This window comes from Cyprinodon variegatus, unplaced genomic scaffold (genome assembly GCF_000732505.1).
Source record: "Cyprinodon variegatus isolate N-32 unplaced genomic scaffold, C_variegatus-1.0 Scaffold802, whole genome shotgun sequence".
In the NCBI taxonomy this organism is placed as follows: Eukaryota; Metazoa; Chordata; class Actinopteri; order Cyprinodontiformes; family Cyprinodontidae; genus Cyprinodon; species Cyprinodon variegatus.
In genome coordinates, this window is record NW_015151255.1 from 261,430 (window position 1) to 280,050 (window position 18,621).

At 36.0% G+C, this 18,621-nt stretch overlaps 1 protein-coding gene across 3 annotated transcripts; it reads left to right on the forward strand.

The window, feature by feature from the left end:
• The first annotated feature begins 1,344 nt into the window (after positions 1-1,344).
• LOC107098710 (complement factor H-like) lies at positions 1,345-18,248 on the forward strand. Of its 3 annotated transcripts, XM_015396525.1 has the most exons (13): positions 1,345-1,534; positions 2,372-2,557; positions 2,669-2,768; positions 6,373-6,443; positions 7,737-7,919; positions 9,083-9,148; positions 10,413-10,484; positions 10,620-10,694; positions 14,891-14,929; positions 15,017-15,058; positions 15,150-15,201; positions 17,469-17,544; positions 17,770-18,248. In XM_015396525.1, exons 1-12 carry the CDS (start codon positions 1,453-1,455, stop codon positions 17,524-17,526), a joined length of 1,026 nt encoding a protein of 341 aa, XP_015252011.1. In that variant the 5' UTR covers positions 1,345-1,452; the 3' UTR covers positions 17,527-17,544; positions 17,770-18,248. The 3 variants fall into 3 exon arrangements, with proteins under 3 accessions (XP_015252011.1, XP_015252012.1, XP_015252013.1); XM_015396526.1 differs by lacking the exon at positions 17,469-17,544; XM_015396527.1 differs by lacking the exon at positions 9,083-9,148.
• The last annotated feature ends 373 nt before the right edge of the window (positions 18,249-18,621 follow it).

Consider the following 18,621-nt stretch of genomic DNA (forward strand, 5'->3'; position numbering starts at 1 on the left):
ACATGCGAATTAAGCAACCAGATATCAATAGCCTACTCTGGAAACATCTTTCCTCACTATTGGCAAGGGGAGATGGCTGCATTTTAGTAAGTTGTTGGGAAAGGGAGGTATCTTCAAGCTTCACTTGGACAGGCTGTTCAGAAAGATAAGAAAAGCCCGCCTTGGACCAACTCAACCTGCTCATACTTATGCTGCTATATCAGCACCTAAAAATGGAAGAAAGTGCTCAGTGTTTGTTACAGGTCCCATTTTTCTTGCTTGACCTCATATCTTTTCAACTTCTAAACCAGAGTTCAAGCTATTTAAACTTTAGACTAGCTCTACACATTTTTAGAATTATACATTACACATTAGATAAAAAACAGACATAAAACCTGTTTTGGTGCTGTTTTGGAAAAATAGTATCATTTAAAGTGTATGCAAGAGGCCAGAATGCATTGTTGCTTGGTTACTCTAGGATTTATGTAAGGGTTCCTCTGGTAACAGAGGGTGGAGGGGAAAAATTACCCCTGTCAAAGCAGTTGTGGTTTAAAGCGGGTGCTGGATTCATTGGAATGTTTGTGTGTTCCTGTACAAGTGTGTGTAATGAGGCACTATCCCCTTTAAAAAGAAAAGGAAAAAAATCTGCTGTATCCATAACAATATCACAAAACTACAGACAGTGAGTCACTCTAATTGTTTTGGTTCAAAGAGAAAAGGGAGGGTGGATACATTAAAAATACATTTCTGTCCAAAATCAATAATAAAGCAATAATGATTTAACTATTGTGATATTATCTCTGTCAACACGCAGACATGTCAAGAGCAGCTCATAATAAAAATCTTTCAGTTAATAAATGACAGGTCACACCCAATGGATTTCCACTTTTTTTCCTGTTACAGCATTTGGAGTAAAGTTCACTGGAGGCACATGTGGGGCTGAGTGGTGAGGAAAGTTTAGTACTAATGAAATCTCTTTATTTCTCTTGTTTTTTATTGATTTGATTCTTCACACTATTGTTTTTATTTATTTTGTTTTATTGATAGAGTAAAAACAGATGATAAAAACGTCCCTTTAAAAGCATGGGGAAAAAACTCGAAATGTGTCCAAATGTAGGTTTATATTTCAAAATAATGTGACTTGCCCATATTTAAAATCAAGTAAGGGGGGGCACTGTGTCAATAAACATATATGGGTTATTAGTTACGGAAGAAATGGTTGTTTAATTGATCAATTAAGTTGGGAAAAAAAACTAACCATATTAATATACACTTCTATAATAGAATCTATGCTTTTATTTTGAAATCAGTATGTATTCTGTAAACGCGTTAACTTGACCAGTGGAGAATTAAAGCGTCAGTGGGAGGAGAATCGTTGATAGTCTGGGGATCGTCTTCACACTTGTGCTTTTACTCTTTAGTTGTTGACCTGCGCTTCAACCGGATACTTCCAGAGGTTTTCTAAGAGTTGCCATGGAGGCTTTACTGGACATCAGCAGACGGGAAACATGCAGGTTGGCCCTGCTGCTCCACCTCTTTGTCTTTAGTGCTGCAGGTCAGTATTACAGCGAAACCAAGGATTTGATTGAGCGCATTTACTGCTGCTTTATAAGCGAGATCAGCTCTTCATCCATGAAGCTAAATAGAAAAAGAGAAACTTGAACCTGAAGTTTTAGTTTTTTTTTTTATTGAATTAATTAGTATTATAATTAAACATAATGGAAATGTGACTCAGAAGACATAAGGCACATAGAAAAACCTGCTGTTTGAAAAACAAAAGGATAAATAAAGATTAGAATGAAAAACATCTGAAAAACTACTTAAGTTGAATCCAAAAACTTAAAAATATATTTTGATAATAGTATTAATACAAATATTATAATATTATAATGTCCTGCCATATGATGACATTATGCTTGTAAAGCTTGTAAAGTCAATAAGCAAATAATTCTATAATTCTAAAGTAGAAATAGACATTTAAATTGAACTTTATTGATCTCACAATGGAGAAGTTAACTTCATTTACTAACTGCATTTTAACCCATTCCCTTGGGGAGCAGTGGGCTGCCATTGTGTGACTCCTGGGGAGCAGTGTGGGGTTGAGGGTCTTGCTCAGAGACCCAGAGTGGCAGTCTGTGGGAATCAAACTTGGAATTCGCAACCTTCTCAGGGCACAAGCGCACTGCTCTAACCACTAGGCCAACACTCCTCCATATGCAATGCCCACATAGAGTGTATGCACACAGTAATAAGAGCTGTCTCAATACTTTTTTTTGTTAAAACAAAATATAAAATTTTTGATCCTTTTTTACTCTTCTATAGAAGCTCTTATTAAAAAACAACAACAACAACAACAACAGTTTATATATATATGTATCTTATTTTCTCTTAGCTCAATGCCTGAGACCTGAAGTTGGAGAGAATTGGATTCTCACAGAAGAAACCCTCCTAAAAAATGATTTCCCAGAGGGTTCTGAGGCAACTTTAGAATGTGACAATGGATATGAAAAAAAAAATGGCTCTGTGACCATAAACTGCATTAATGGCAAATGGAGCGAATCCGACATCGTCTGCAAGAGTGAGTTCCTTCTAACTTCCATTTTAAAGCCACCCAAAATGCTTTATGTCATCATCTTGATTTATTCTATCTTCTGTATTGATATTTATTTTTCTTTTCTTCAAATCACAGAGAAGGACTGTGGCCCCCCTCCTCCAGAGCCGCACATGACTTTTGATGACAGTGAGGGTACTCTGTTTGGTTCAAAAGTTAGAACCTTGTGTGAAGAAGGGTATGTATGATCCCACACATTCTTGTTCCATAGCTAATTTCTTAAATGCCATGCTGCTATCTCACAAAATCAAGTGTTTGATTTGATAAGCTGCAACGTGTCATGAGACACTAATATTGTCACGTTCAGTTCTGACGCCTGTTATTGTTTATTGCTACAATACCAGCATTTATCTCCTACCAGCGAAGCGGCTCAGTCAATTCCCACTGGCAAGTTATCCAACTGGAACTGTACCTACAGTACAGTTGAAAAAAAGGCTAGATATTAAAGTTGATAAATATCAAATTGAAAAAGATATTACTTTAAAAATACTTAAAATATGGCTTCCTTGTCCTCCAGGGGCCTGTTTCAATAAGGAAGTTCAACCAACTCTGAGTTAAAACTTGAACTCTGTATTGACTTATCTTGAGATTGGAAACTCTGAGTTTTGGGTTTCAGAACAGCTGAAATGAGTTAGTTCAATCAACTCTAAATTGACTGACTCTGAGTTAAGCGCGTGCACCACAACTATAAAAAGCCATTATCAATGGAGCACAGATATTACGAGTCACCATGGCAACAGCATCAGACAAAAAAAGGTGTGCATATTTCTCACCAGCAGAACTGGATGTGCTTATGCAAGCATATGCAGAATTTGAACATGTATTTAAAAAAAAAAGCAACAAGGCTGCAGCGGCGAAGGAGAGAGAGTTAGCTTGGGTGAAAATAGCTGCTCGAGTCAATGCGTAAGTTTACATTTTAATTACTTTTATACAGTGTTGGGTGTAATGAATTAAGTTTCTTAAGTCATATAAATACTGTAATTAAATTAAAGACTATAAAAAAAATAGTGGATTTAATATCAAAATTTTAAAAGGTATTTTTTGATTTGAACTTTCTCCCTCTAGTTACACACTTTGGTCAATTTAAGATTAATTCATGCAATTGAATATTGTTTATTTGAAAGCATTAGAAGTGCAGTTTCTTGTCTCTCCTTGTATTGTTCAAGTGGTTGAGGTTGATTTGGGATTTAGAAAGTAATTAATAAGTAAGTAAAACAAATTAGTAAGTAGACCAATACTTTCTAGAGACAGTAATTATTACATAATCTAATTAGACTTGTTGAAGATAAAATTTGTAGTTAGTAATTAAGAACTATTTTAGATTAACTTACCCAACTGTTATAATATCAGAGGTGAAACTGGAAGAACAGTATTTTATTAAACCTAATTTAGTTTTCATGGATAGGTGCAATCCTGCAGGCATCAAAAGAACATGGCAGCAGCTGAAAATGAAATATAAAAACATACTTCAAGCAGGTAAGCCTTGAGCACATCATGGGAGTAGAGTAGCTACCTGGCTTTACAAACAGGATCATCCATAAAAGGACATGCCATTTCATTCCCTTTGATGCGCTCTACGTGACTGAAATGTGTGCAATGAATACTGTATGTCCCCAAAGAATCAATGAGGTGTTTAAACACCACTTCCTCTTTAAAAAAGGGGAGGAGACCAAAATAAACTCTGGATTTTCTAAAGAAAACCTGCTCCCGACCAGGTTAGGTTCACAGAGTAAATTGCCATGGTAACTGACTCTGAGTATAAGTTACCTCTCTTTCAGAAACGGGCTTGACTTACTCTGCTTTCTCAGGTTTAACTTACCTCCCTTTCTGAAACAGAAAACCCAGAGTTTCCCTCATTTCAGGGTTAACAAACTCAGAGTTTTCACTTAACTTCCTTTCTGAAACAGGCCCCAGGATATATACAGCTGTTTATATTTGTGGAATTTAACTTTGTTTAGATCAATTTGTGGCTGTTGAGTTAGTTGTTTGTTTTTGTTTTTTCCATTTTTTTGGATTAACAGTAAAATGATCTACAAGCCCAAAGCAAATCCATTATACAAGGGTGAAACAATTAATTGGATTGATCTTAAATAACTATTTTATTAATAGATTAATCATTAAATGTAGCATAGAGACTATAAAACATGCCTTTAGGTGACAGAGAGAACCACTTAGAGCAGTAATTATTTTTGTTAAAAAATTGTTAAAATAAAAAAAAAGGGAATGTTTTTTGTCTTTTCAATATTGTCTATCCAATGGGACATATTCTGTGATTGATTGGTGACCAGTTCAGAGAATTCCCTGACTATTTCCCATGAGTGCTAAATATAGGCGCCCTTAACCCTTCGCAATCCTTCCTTCAAATATTTGAAAAATGTAGTTGTCTACAGAAAGTGAAACTGGCTTAATTCCCGGTTATTGTTGCAACTCGCCCCTCATTTATCCCTGTTTTGAGGTAGGTCTGACATTTTGTCCAGGCAAGGCCTAGTTTAGATGTATACACTAACCTTTTTGGTTGTAGGGGTCCCAGACGAAGGGGCCACAAAATTGACCACATTTGAAAACAGCTCCCAGACAGTGTGTCTGTCACAATACCCCTATCTGCATAACCGTCCACAACCTGCCATGTTTGTGCATGTGGGCATGTTTGACGCACCTAACCTCTGAACGGATAATGAGACACACTGCACTGTTTGTGCTGTGTGTACAGCACAATCTGCAAGCTAACAACACCATGCTAAATGAGGAAGTAGAAAACACAGCTTTTTTTATTTATATATCCAATTTCTTGAAAAGTGAAAGTAATTTCTTTACAAGAGTTTTCACGATCTTTTGATATACGCGGGCTAAATCAGAAGATGTCTCTAGAAGTTTATTTGCGAACCCTCACTGGTCGTAGTTGTTGCTCGTCCACTACTTCCACCAGATGTCCTTGTAGTTGCCAATTTTCCTCTGTGCGGACGCTGTACTGAAGGCGGTGGAAGCTAAAATGATTGTTGGAATTTATGGTAGATTTTTACACTTACTACCATAATGCTCCTCTTCCACAGGTTCACACAAACCTCTCTTTTCTAGCATCGATTGTTCACGTCCTGCTTCTCCTTTTATTATTCTACCTTCTTTACATGTGTGGAAATGCTAGTGTGCTACCAACTTGTGTGACATTAGAAAGCCTATTACAGCTACGCTGCTCTTTCTACAGGGAAGTCTTCTGTGTGGATACCATATTCTACTTTTTGTGGCTGCAGCCTGAGGTCACAGAGTATTGCCCCACCCCAGTTAGACATTTTTGTCATTTGATAGCAGAGATAAAATTATCTAGGGGCCTTGGAACTGGTAGACAGTGTCATGAATTGTGTCAGTACACCCAACGACCAAACATTTTGTCTTATCGACTCGAGCCTCGGCATCCTTGAGCTTAGAATTGGACGCTGAGGGAAATAAAATATGGTGGTTTTACGAAGTGGGTAAGTCAGAGTTCCTTGTTTAGCAGCTCCCCAGCAGATACTGTGATGTTATTGCTCAAAAAATTTAGTAGGAAAAGCAGATTGAAAAATTGAACCCTGATAGAATATAAATATCTCTCCGCAGCACCTGGAGAGGTGAAATTAATCTTTTCTGCACTCTTAAAACCTAAAGTACAATAAAATTGTGTTTATATGTGCACTAAATACAGTGTAAAATGTATTTAGGCACATTGTATTGTGAATTTTAAAAGGGGTGCATACACCCTTTTTTGTGCCAGTAAACCTTCTTACTTGATTACTTTTGTCTTTATGCAGGTACCGTATTTCTGGATCTAGCTTTAGACATTGCTATGCTTCTGGATGGTTTGGAAGGGGATCATGTAACAGTAAGTGTTATGCTTCAACTAGTTGTTTTTTTCTTGTCTTACCTACCGTATTTTTATGACCATAAGGCGCACCGTACTAAAAGGCACAGTCTCAGTTATGTGTGCCATTACTGTATTTAACAAACACATAAGGCGCACCGGGCTATAGGGTGCGTTTTTTATATACAGGTACATATCCTCTACTACGTTTAAATACCTCTACTGCGTATTTGAAAATAGAGCGGGAGCAAAACTGAGTATGATTGTGCTTTATTCATGTATTTATTACAAAGTATTAATCAAACCTGGGAGCTGGCCGTGAGACAGACACATCGCTGATGACACAGAGCGCTGTGATCACTCCTCTGAAACAGTTTATTGACGCATAAGTTAACTTAAAATGCAAAAATCTGCTGGCAGAATATGTTCGCTTTTATTATCCTGGTGCCTGCAGGTTAGATTATTTAGATGAAAAACACCTACCAGCTGCCGCGGTGAACCGCGAGGAGGCGACCCGGCCAGAGGCTGCTGTTGAATGGGATTCCTACTGACAGTGCACCGCTGGTATGTGGGGGTCTGAGCGGCTCCGACAGAAATAATATTGGAAGGTGGGATTGTAATCTGGATGAACTGACTGCAATGATTAAGTTTTCAGGTGGACTTTCTCACTTAAAAACATATTAAAACTACTTTATTCCCACTGATCACAGCAAATATAGCTGCAAGGCCAAGAAAGGATAGAGTAGCTCCGCCCAACGCGTGTCAGACACACTTTTGCACCGCGCAGCCAGAGCAGCAAAGCTGCTTCAGCCGCGCGTCAAAACTAACTGGTACAAGCAGCAAAAATGAAGCAGCAGACGGTTGAATGTAGCACTACTTTGAACGACCAGTTCACACCGATGTCGAGCGGTTGAAGTTCCTTTGTCAGCACAGCGGTCATTTGTTTCACCATGTGTTTCACATCGGCTGTGAGATGGGCAAGCATGGAGTGACAGATTTACAGCGATGGTGATGCATGGAAAAAACCACCTGGTCTCCTTACATACACCTCCCTCAATGAGGAGATGAGGAGTTCTGCATAAAGCACATACCTGTTCTTTTATACACAATCCACGCCCACACTTCCCCCTTTAACGTTCTCATGGTGGTCTCAACAACGTCCGCAGTAACAACACACATAGGGCGCACCGCACTATAGGGCTCACTGCACATTTTGAGGGGGAAAAAAAGATGCTTATATGCGCCTTATAGTCGTGAAAATACGGTATAACTTTTCTGATATCTAACTGCAATATTCTTTTCTAACTTTCCTAGTTGTTACTTGTCCCATACCAACCGAAGTGGAAAATGGAACAATTTCTTGGGAATCTGACAAAAAACCAGAATATGGTCAAATTATAAACTTCACTTGTAACCCAGGATACAGGTTAAATGGGAGTGAACGCATTATGTGCTCCAAAACCGGGAAATATGATCCCTTGCCTCCAACATGCATTGGTAAGCACTTTTGATGTTTTTTTTAGGCTTCCTAGAAGATTTGCCAGACAAAATACATACTAACTTTTTGATAATACATTTGCAAATAACACAAATCATCTTTAAAGTAACTTTTCCAGCCATTTATTTCACTACCTTAAAAAAATATTAATGTTCCATCTAGACTATTAAATTTAACCTCACCTGCACTAACAGTTCAGTTTGAATGATTTTGTTGTTTGTAATAAAACTCTTTAAACTGCATTTATTAGGGTTCCAAAATGATCAGAAAAATCAAAAATTTGAATTAATATCAATCCATTTTTTCCTTAAAAGACGCAAACATCTTTTCATCTTAACAAGTAGTAAAACTGCCAGTCAAGACTTTTATTTCATGCAATAATGTCTCTACACAGTAATAAAGCAAGGCTAAGAATTGTGATTGTGTTCCATACAAGACCACTTCAAGGATTTCTAAGTTTGTTTACTTTGAGCCTTGAAAAGTGGTCAACATAGTGGCTGAATGGAATGCAGTTTATTCCTTGTAAGTTCTTTTTGGAATGTCTCCTCGGTTTACAGACGTTGTGTCCGAACATGTTGTAAACTGGCATCAACAGTCCATTTACCTTTGGTTTTCTCTCTTGTAATCCAATTCATCATCTAAAATGTTAAGTCTATTTTGTTACATTGAAGAAAGTCCAAATACTTTATAACATAACTTGCCATCACCATCGAAACCTGATATATAAAAAACAGCTTCTATGTTCAAAGTGTAAAGAATTACACAAATATTAAGTTTTTGTTATTTAAGCCTGAGCTTGCCCACTGTGGGTTCTTTATTAACCATCCATTTCTTCCTAAACCACTTCTGAATACTTGGATATAATAGATACTTTACCCCTAAACTGTTGGTCATTTGTCAACATGTATTTTGCTAACACATCATTTAAGTACAGAGGAGCAGTTTAACACAAGAGCGTTTAACATTAATAGATGATCCTTCATAATGTTCTCTTTTCACTCACAATGAGAATTAAACTTACTCATAAATGCATGGCTGTCAGTCATAAATAAAGCCCACCATCATGTCAGATTTAGTTGCATGCTGCTGCCCAACATTCAGTCTATATAAAAGGCCAAAGAAATGTATTCAGGATGATCTTAAGTTAAATCCTCATTCATAGGTGTGACCACAGAAGACAGTATTACAACAAAAATTATTACATCTTCTGCTGCAACAACAAAACAAGGTATACAAATTGTGTCAAAGTTCAATGTCTAACCAATATTTTGCTTTCTTACACATTCACATGTAAATAAAAAGAGGAGCTACAGTATATAAAGAGCTATGAAAAAATTATTTCCCCCCTGAAGGATTAGTTTAACACCTAAATGTTTAACATCATTGAATACTTTTTAAGTATTAGTTAAAGATAAGTAGCGCCAGGTTAAAAAAAAAGACATTTCCATATGATATTTTCTTTTTTTAAGGAAAGATAATAATCAGAATCTACCTGGCCCAATGGGGGAAATTAATTTATGAGATTTTTGAGATAATTAAACTATCTTAATTTATCATATTTTATTAAAGTTTCCCCTTTCTTACCATGGCTTGATTGATGCCAAGATATGAAGGATCAAGACGTCATTCAATTCGAAACTACCTGACAGGATGGACTAGATTAAAATATCTCGAAAAGTAACATATGATCAAATTTAAAGAAATTAGAGAACGAATTATAACGTCTGTCAGTTTTAAAAAGTGCTATAAAGCTTTTTCCAAGCTTTTACTATTCTTGTGAACTTGTAACTTGCTTCACTAGATCAACATTCAAGATTCATCAATAAAGATAAGAATTGTTATAAACATGGAGAAATTCCAGAAGAACACGAATAATTTAATGTAAAAATCAGGTCTTACTTTTACTAAGTAAAAATCGTTATGGTTACAGAACCTAATAGGATGAAAATAGAAGATATTTGTGTTCTGTTGTATCTGCCATGGGGCTTGTATAATGGACCAACCATCAGTTTATGACTTTAAGGTCAAATCATTTTTAGTTCAGCAGCAGGAAAAGCTCTAAAGAACTCAAAAAAGTTTATGTCTAAGTGGCTATAAAAGGTAAATCAAGGTTCTAGATTCCCATAGTCAAAGGACTCCCCTTAACCCAATTGAAATACTTTAGTGTTACTGGGTATGTTCTTCCAAAGACGTTTAAAATGCAAATTTTGCTGCAAATGGAGACAGAAAAAGAGGCAGTCGTTATTGAAAGAGACAATTTGTTTAAAAAAAAAAGATTTTTGCCCCTAACAGATATATATTTAAATAGCTTTTTGTTTACTCCGATCATGTTTCCCTTTTATTGCACTCAGTTTCTAAAACATGGCTTAAATGCAACAAAAGCAGAAATCTTCAAGGGACAAACACTGTATTTCTATTTTAAGTCTACCCCTTTCAATAAAGAGAGGTAAAGTAATTTTTTTTTTCTGTCACCAAATCCTTCTCTTCTTAAGTTTCGACCTCGACTCCAAGACCCAAACCCGTCACAACTTTGGCATCAATGCGTAGCTCCACACAGAAACAAGGTACAGACATGCTCTCTAATGATAAATGCATGTTACCGTTCATTACTTTGAATTATTGAACAATCGTTGTTTAATTTTATTTTTTTTTATAACTGAGGAAATAAAGAAGGATTAATCTAACTATGTCATTTAAAGATAACAGATCATCGCTACCCAAGAGAACAGCTGGTACAACCATTTTACCGTATTCTACATCCTCTGTTTATAAAGGTATATAACCTTTCCTTTCATTTCATTAAGACACCTTCTAAATTTCTTTTTATTTCAAGATGGTCAGCAAGTTTTGGTTTATATTACATTTTGTTTTTGCAGTTAAAGTTTTTTAAGTGTGTATTTGTGTTAGCCTATTTCTCTTGCTTAGGGTCAGCCCATCCCTTTGCCAATTAACTAAGTAATTAACCAGTTTCTTTTATACCCTCCTAACAGTTGTATTTTAGTTTATCTCTTTTTAAATAATGTATTTTTAGTGGATTGTAGAATAAATATTGATATATCACATTATCATATATAATGAGCTTTGAGTGACTATTATTGACTAAAGGCATTTTATCATACTCTATTTCCACTGGTTGTGGTTCTGCTTTAATTAAATGAATTAATTAAATTCAATTAATTAGTTAAAAAGCAGAAAAGTTTATGATCCCCTAGTGAAAGAAAATTCTCTATTTAGTACTGTACATCTGCTTGTAGTAGAAAATATTGCAGACTATTAATAGATAGTTCATAATGGTTTTACATGTTTGTTTTTAAAAACAGTTGCTAAATGTCTTCAAGGTTGATATAAGTTAGTGGACAAAAAAAAGAACACATCAAAACTTTAAATGTGAAGAATATTGATCCTCATATAAGATGTGGGAAACAGCACAATAAGTCTTTGCCATAGTATTTGCTACCACAAATGTTTGGTTCACTTTTCCTTAAAATTGTTTTGAAAAAGGAGGCCTTATGGTAGAAATTGTTTTATTTATTGGGAGGGAACTTAAAATGATATATAGTTACTAAGCTGTTCAGCTTGTGGTGTTTTTTTCTTTATTTTTTAATTTTTTTTTTTATGGTAAAACTTAAGTTACATTTCATTTGTGTCAGAAATAGTCATTTTAGATTTTCTTAAGGGTTGTGCATGTTTTAGGATGTTTATTCAAAAATACTAAATCTAAGTGCTATTTCACAAAAGCAGAGTTTAAAAATCTAAAATAAGAGATAAAGCCAGGCAGACCTAGTGTGAACAGTGCATCCTGGCTTCATCACAAAGGCCAGTCTATGCTCAACAAGTGCTGCTAAGTCAAGCCAGGTTAAAGTAATCTAGATAAATGTGTGCCTGAAGCTTTGTTCATGAAATCATGATGTCGATCACAGAAATATGTAGATAACAGAAATGGATCGACTGAAGGCCTAAATAGTCTAAATTAAACTACTTCTCTTAATTGACAATTGTCATTATCATCATTTCCTCACATGAACAGCCATAAACCTAAATAAATCAAAGCTAATTTAGTAATGTGTGAATTTGACAGCTGATAGATGTCTACTACTTTTTTGAAATCCCACACAGACCCTCTTTGGTAATGTTGTTCTGGTTTTTTACTTGAATACAGGGAACCAGGGTTCAAATATGGCTTATAATTATAATCTTTTGTTTTGGGTTTTTTAATACACATTTTAGTAACATTCACACAACTTAAATGACTGAACCAAAAAGGACTTGATGAAGAATATTGGCATCGGTGTTGTGATATGACACGTGTCACAATACAATGCAGTATTATTGCAATTTTGCAATATGACTATATATTGCGATATTTTTTCCAGCTATCAAAATTAAATACATAAAAAGCAAGTGCTGTAAATGTTAATCAGAAGATATTGAGCATTGAACTATTTTGGTATCCATATTGTTTGGGGTTTGAGTCAGTCAATAGCCGTTTCTCAATATGTCCTACTTGTGCGTTCTCGTATGAAAAACGTCTTCAGCCTCAACCCTAGAACTGTTCCAATTCATAAGAACAGCAGACAGAGAATGGACCCTGGATGTTGTTCTCGCCCCTCCCTCTTCACGGAGTATGCATAAGAGCAGACTTCTCTTTCTTGAGATTGACAGCTGTCCCAGCATGCACTGCTGCAGCAGCAGCTTTCAATGTAGCCCTCACAGAGCTCAGAGTATTAAGTTAAAAGCTCTCTATTCTGTTGCTGTTCAATAAAAGTATTTTTTAACATACTGGACTGATCCAGACCACTTTGCCTTGATGTTGCTGAGGATGGAGTCAGCATCACAGATCATCTGAAGCAATAAGATGTGTCCAGGTCTTATATTGCACATAATAAATGCATGTTTTTGACAGGCCTAACCGTAACTTACTTCTACCTCAGCAGCAATACAATGAAAGACTTCTGTTAAATCAAAATCACCTTCATGTGCACCAAGGGGGGCATTTCATTGTAATGTCTACAAGCCAATACACCAATAACATTAGGGAGTCCTGTATCAGAAAGTAACCCCTGCCCCGTACAAAATAAATCATATAACTGTGATTTCCAAACATGTTTCTGTATAGCTTGCTGATTTTTACTCTAATTTTTTACTGCCAATCTAAATTATAGCATATTTAATCATCTGTGATATATTTGTAATGTAATCCCCCCCAAACTTAGTATGATCCTACCAACTCTTTCTCCACCTAGAATCTACACTGTTGTTGCCCTTGCTGGCAAAAGTGAATGTAAGACTGCAGACAAAGTGAGTGCCAGCACTGGTGCATGCATATGCAAATGTTCAGTCATCCATGTCATGCAACTGCAAAACAGGCTTAAATCAGAGGAAACCAGCCCTTTGCTTGGTTTTCCTAAAAAAACACCCAGACGCCTTCTTCAATTCTCTCAGCTTGCTCTACAGCAATTGGTAGCTGGAGTGCCAATGTTTTCTAAAGGTGGAGGATGTTCTTCATACGGGTGGATCATGAAAATAAGTGGTCGTCCTAATTGTCAATCATTCTGGTGATATTTTTACGTAAGGCCATCCTATGTGCTCATCCCCATTTTCACTTACCTAAAACCTTAACCTGCAAATCTTATTTTGGAAAGTAAGCTTGTATGAGCGATGCAAACAGCAACTTTTAAACAGTGTGTGCACGAGGAGAAATGGGCTTGTGCGATTAATAGGCGTTCCCTCTTGGGAGCCGGTACAGGGTTTTTTTTGTGTAGTGTAGTGTAGTAGTTTTTTTTTTTTAATTCGTGAAAATCCTCCACAATACCTTTAAGGACCATGGAATCACCATCCATCTATGCTGATGAAGCTCTCCTAGTTGTTGGATTTTTTTTGATTTGTAGGGTTTATGTGCTAGGTCATTTGAATCGTGATGAGTGTTTTAGTGTAACCTAACTGAAGATGCTTACTAGCTGAAACTGCAATATTTCCCCGTCTATTCAGTGATTGCTTTTCTCTTTTACCAAATATGTCTTTCTTTACCCCTGTTTGAAACCTTCAGACTTCTTTGTCCATTATGTGAGCATTTTAGTCGTGGAAGGTGTGTCCTTTGTTTTTGAGTTGCAAGTTTATACCTGACTCTTGCCCTAAGCTGCTGGCTCTCCTTTGCTAAACAATGTGTTTGTGTGGTTGTTGTTTGGTATAGTTTAATACAGTTTTACCCAGGCACATTAATAGACTTGTCACTGCCTGCCACCTCCACTAACACAACAAGTCAAAAGAAACCAAAACAACTACAGAGCCATACTGAAATGTGTCCATCTGGAAAAGACCGGAACATCTTTTCAGTCCAAGGCCGTCAGCTTGCCTTATTCATAACCCAAAAATTTACAATGCATGCCTTAAACATTATACAATGGAGAAGATGGCTTATAAGAGTTGCCAGGGACTAGAGAGGGGGACTGATGCATGTGGTGTATTGGGGAAGCTGGTAGCAAACAGCACAGCACAGTAAGCCGTAAAACTTTCAGACTAGTAGATCTAATGGTAAACTCCAGTTAACCCCTTATATTCCACCAGTAAGACGTAAAGTGGAGGTGTACTTTAAACCGTGCAAATCATCATGAGGGAAAGACAGCAAAGAGGCTTTTATCTGAGCTCCACTTAAATTTAAATGCCCTGGCAGTGATAGAAAGTATATAGAGTTCCCTCCTTTTTGTTCCTTTAGTTAAGTAAAAATAATTCATTCCAAAGTAGTTAAAATAAAACTCTATGTTAGTTAGTCCAAATCATAACACTGTGTATAATTCTAATAAGACACCATAAGAACGTATGTGTTTCTGCTTTTGTGAAAAAGTAAGGGCTTAATTAAGCCAGAATATCTGGGAAAGTCCCAGCTTAATCTGTTATCTTGATTTTGTGAAACAGCCCTCTGATCTTTAGTGTTTAATATAACCTCATTAACTTTATTGATATGTACTTGCAGACCAGAATCTTCAGACTATAAATGTAAATAAGAGCAACAGTGAGTATTTGTTTTCAAGCCTGCATATGATCTCAAAACCTGTTGTCATTTGTTGGTCTTTTAAAAAATGTATTTGCTTTTTTACAGGACATTTACCTGTTATAGTCAGTGTGATCCTTGTCACGATAGGTAACATGAATTTCAAATGCCTTTGGAAATAATATCACTACTTGCTGGGATTAAAGGAAAATGATTAAAAAAGTAATTCTTTTCTTCACAGTTGGCCTCATATTTATATTCATGTTGAACAAGTGCCTTGATAAAAGAAAAGGGTGAGCTATATTTTTTCATAATGTTTACTTAAAAAGCATGTCTTATATCTGGTTCTCCTTTTTTCTTGCTGCTATTCATCTTTGCATGGGTTCCCTCTTCAACCCCTTTATGAATTCTTTCATATTGACTTCAATAACTCTTTTATGATATGTTAAACTCACTGAAATGTATTGAAACACAATACAAAGCTACTTTAATGTTCTGGGACGTTTGGTGATCTTTTCGGTTTAAGTTTTTACCATATAAGATTGGATAGAAAATGAATAAAGCAGCTTACGTAACATGAAAAAAAATTAAACTACTGTGTAATAGTAAATCCTAAGTAAATCCACACAATTTACATATAACCTTTGTTTTTGATTATCTTAATTCTCTTAAAGATTCAGAGTAAAGGTCCCCGCGTACTTGCATGGAGTCTGCGCTCATGTTTTAAACCTCATAGTCCAGCGTTCCCATTCCTACAGTTCTCATAACAAATGCTTTTACTTCTCACACCGATATGGTATGTTGGGGGAAAAAAAAGTTTGTTAGCCATCTAACTTTATGAAAACAAAAAACACTGTCTAGTTGGGCGCCTCGCATGTTCTTCTCCAACTGCACACCTGTTAGGGGGACAGAGCAGCAACTGGCTGAGCTATCAGTGTGTGTCGCATCCAGCTATCGCCTGGGAAGCGATAAGATAGCTGGTACTTTCTCACTGAACAGTTAAGTGAGACTCTGAGTACACTATAATAATATTCAGGTTTGAGGCTGCCTGTCTGTGGGAGTTCCCCTTGGGAATAACACGCAGACATTCAGGCAAGACACATTTACAAAGCAGCCTTCAAGTTATAATTTAAATGAAAATTTCACATAATAATTGAAAAGAAAATCAAATGGGTCCAGGTTGCATTTGGATGATTTGCATAAAGTATTTTACGTTGTTTTTGGGTGCAATGTGACCCATTTTTAGCGTGGAGTATTTAGCCTATTTAACAGCCTACTTGAGCATAACTTTCATATCAGTATGCTTGGTCACTTTCTCTTTATTAACGTAGCAGAGCGCCGCGCAATTCCCGCTCCCTGCTCAGGAGGATGTTCGCTCATTTGCTCCGCCGCTCAAAATCCGCTCCGCAGTCACCTTAATTTTCCTGTTGCTCCGGCGAAATCGCTCCACGCTTGCTCAAAAGGCATTTTCTGACATTTTTCCTTTATGTTATTATGCCACGGCCCTGGGAGACACGGCGTTTGATTTAACGATGCGACTGATACATGTATATTGTCTTTTAAATTATTGCACTTTTTTCCAGCTGTGAGCGTAACACCTTGCTCCATTCATATTGACCCGCGTTTCCTATTTAATTATTATTTTTTTTACTAGACTGCCTTTAAAAAGGTCAATCCCATTGCAAATGAGAAAATAGCATATAATGCATGAATGTGATCCATTTTCAAAAACAGGCCCTTAACACAACAATCATTTTATGTAAACTCACTCCGTATTATTAGATGTAGTTTAGTGTATGTTTTTATGATATTTTATCACACAATATGCCATCCTCATCTTGGCAATTCCGTGGTAAAGTTGAAACATAGACTATAACAGATTATAGGCACAGACTACAGCATAGACATTGGCCTAGGTTTTAAGTCAAACATAAATTTATATAAAGTCATATGGAACTGGAGCAAAGCCAAATCCTCGCTCCAGCCTTTGAATTGAAAACCGTTCCACCGCTCCACCATTCTTCTGCTCAGTTTCTTCCGCTTCGCTCCGCTCACATGACCTGTCCCTGACCTTTACTGATTCCAGTTGGCCATGAAGTGCTTTATCTAAGTTTTTATGTGATCTTGGATTGTGGGCCACTTCTTAGTCAAAGCAGCCTAAATAAATGATGAAGTGTAGGGTTTGGCTGAAGACATCCTGGTTGCACAGTATCTTCTGGCCAAGTAAAAAAAAAATCTAAACAAGGGGTCAAGAAGGGGAGTAATGGAAGACAAAATAATAACTAACTTACAGGTTTGCAACCGACTGTGCTTTTCTTGCTAAGTTACACTAATGTACAATCAGTCAAAAAAACATTGTTCCTATCAACTCATATTGATTTCAGTGCTTTAAATTTTTTTCATCCTCTAAAATATTCCCCTTATAATTACTAATCATCAATTCCCAGTGATGCTGATTGCAAATTAAATCAAATAAAACCTGACTTTAACATTTTCTTTTTTATTGAAATATTCCCTCCCAATAATTCTCACATACATTCCTTATTTGATGACACTTTAGCTCATATGACACTGGAGAAGACCTGAAGCCGGAATTATTACACTTCCAAACACTTTAAGTGTCCCTCTTCATTCAGGTATACATCATTTCATGTATATTTTATAACCTAACACCAACAGGAAACCAGTCCTCATTTTTGTTTTCTTAATTTGTCTTCTTGTTCAGTTTGATATATAAGGTACAGTTATGAATATGAATCTGTCAAAAATATCACTGCAGTGTGTTTTTTTTTTTTTTTTTTTTTGCTCAATTATGAAAATAAAAATCTGATTTTCTTTTTTTTGTTTCTTATCAACTTCAGCTTGGTTGGAACTGGACCGAACAGATACGGATAAAGATGAAAGACTGCCAAAGCATTACCAAGCAATGAACCAACAAGAGGCTCACTTTTATACCTTTCATTTTTGCACTTCTATTCAAAGAAGGCCAAGCTTGATGATTATTTTAGAATCCTGTTAAATCACTTTTTTGATAATTATTAGTTTTGTATATACTATTTATGCTGTAAACGTTTTTTTCTACTAGAGCTATAAATTATTTTAAAACTATTCAGTTCAAGAGTCTTGAGAATTCTTCTGCTGGTGGGTTTCCATGTTTTCTTCTTTCTTCAGGACAGAGACATAATACAAGTTATTCAGGAAGGACACAACGACTTTAATTCAGTTTACAGACTGCTTAGGAGGCTGGTAAAGATACTATCTGTTACTCCGCCCCTGACTTGACTTTCTTTTCATGATTGTTTATTATTTCAGGTTTTCCTGATTTACCCAGGAAATCAACAGGGAATCTTTTTCCTTATACATATTTAATAGTATTGTTAGCATGTATTCAGTTCAATAAGATAACAAAATATTTTATTCTTGACAATAAAAAAAAAAACTTGGAAATATAAGTATAATAGAAAAAAATAGAACAGAATGACCTCCTTTATGCTCAGCAGGGAAATTCACGTATCCCAGCAGCAAAATGAAATGCAAATGGAAGCATATGCAGTCACAGAAAGAGGTAGAAATGATCAGAACAAAATAAGATCAGGTATGCAGTAAGAGCAAACTTAAAAACGAAACGTAAAAATGTTTTCTATGCATATGTTTACATTGAGATATGTATATGCAGAATGTGTATCAAACCCTGAAGTTCTTTATAAGCAAAA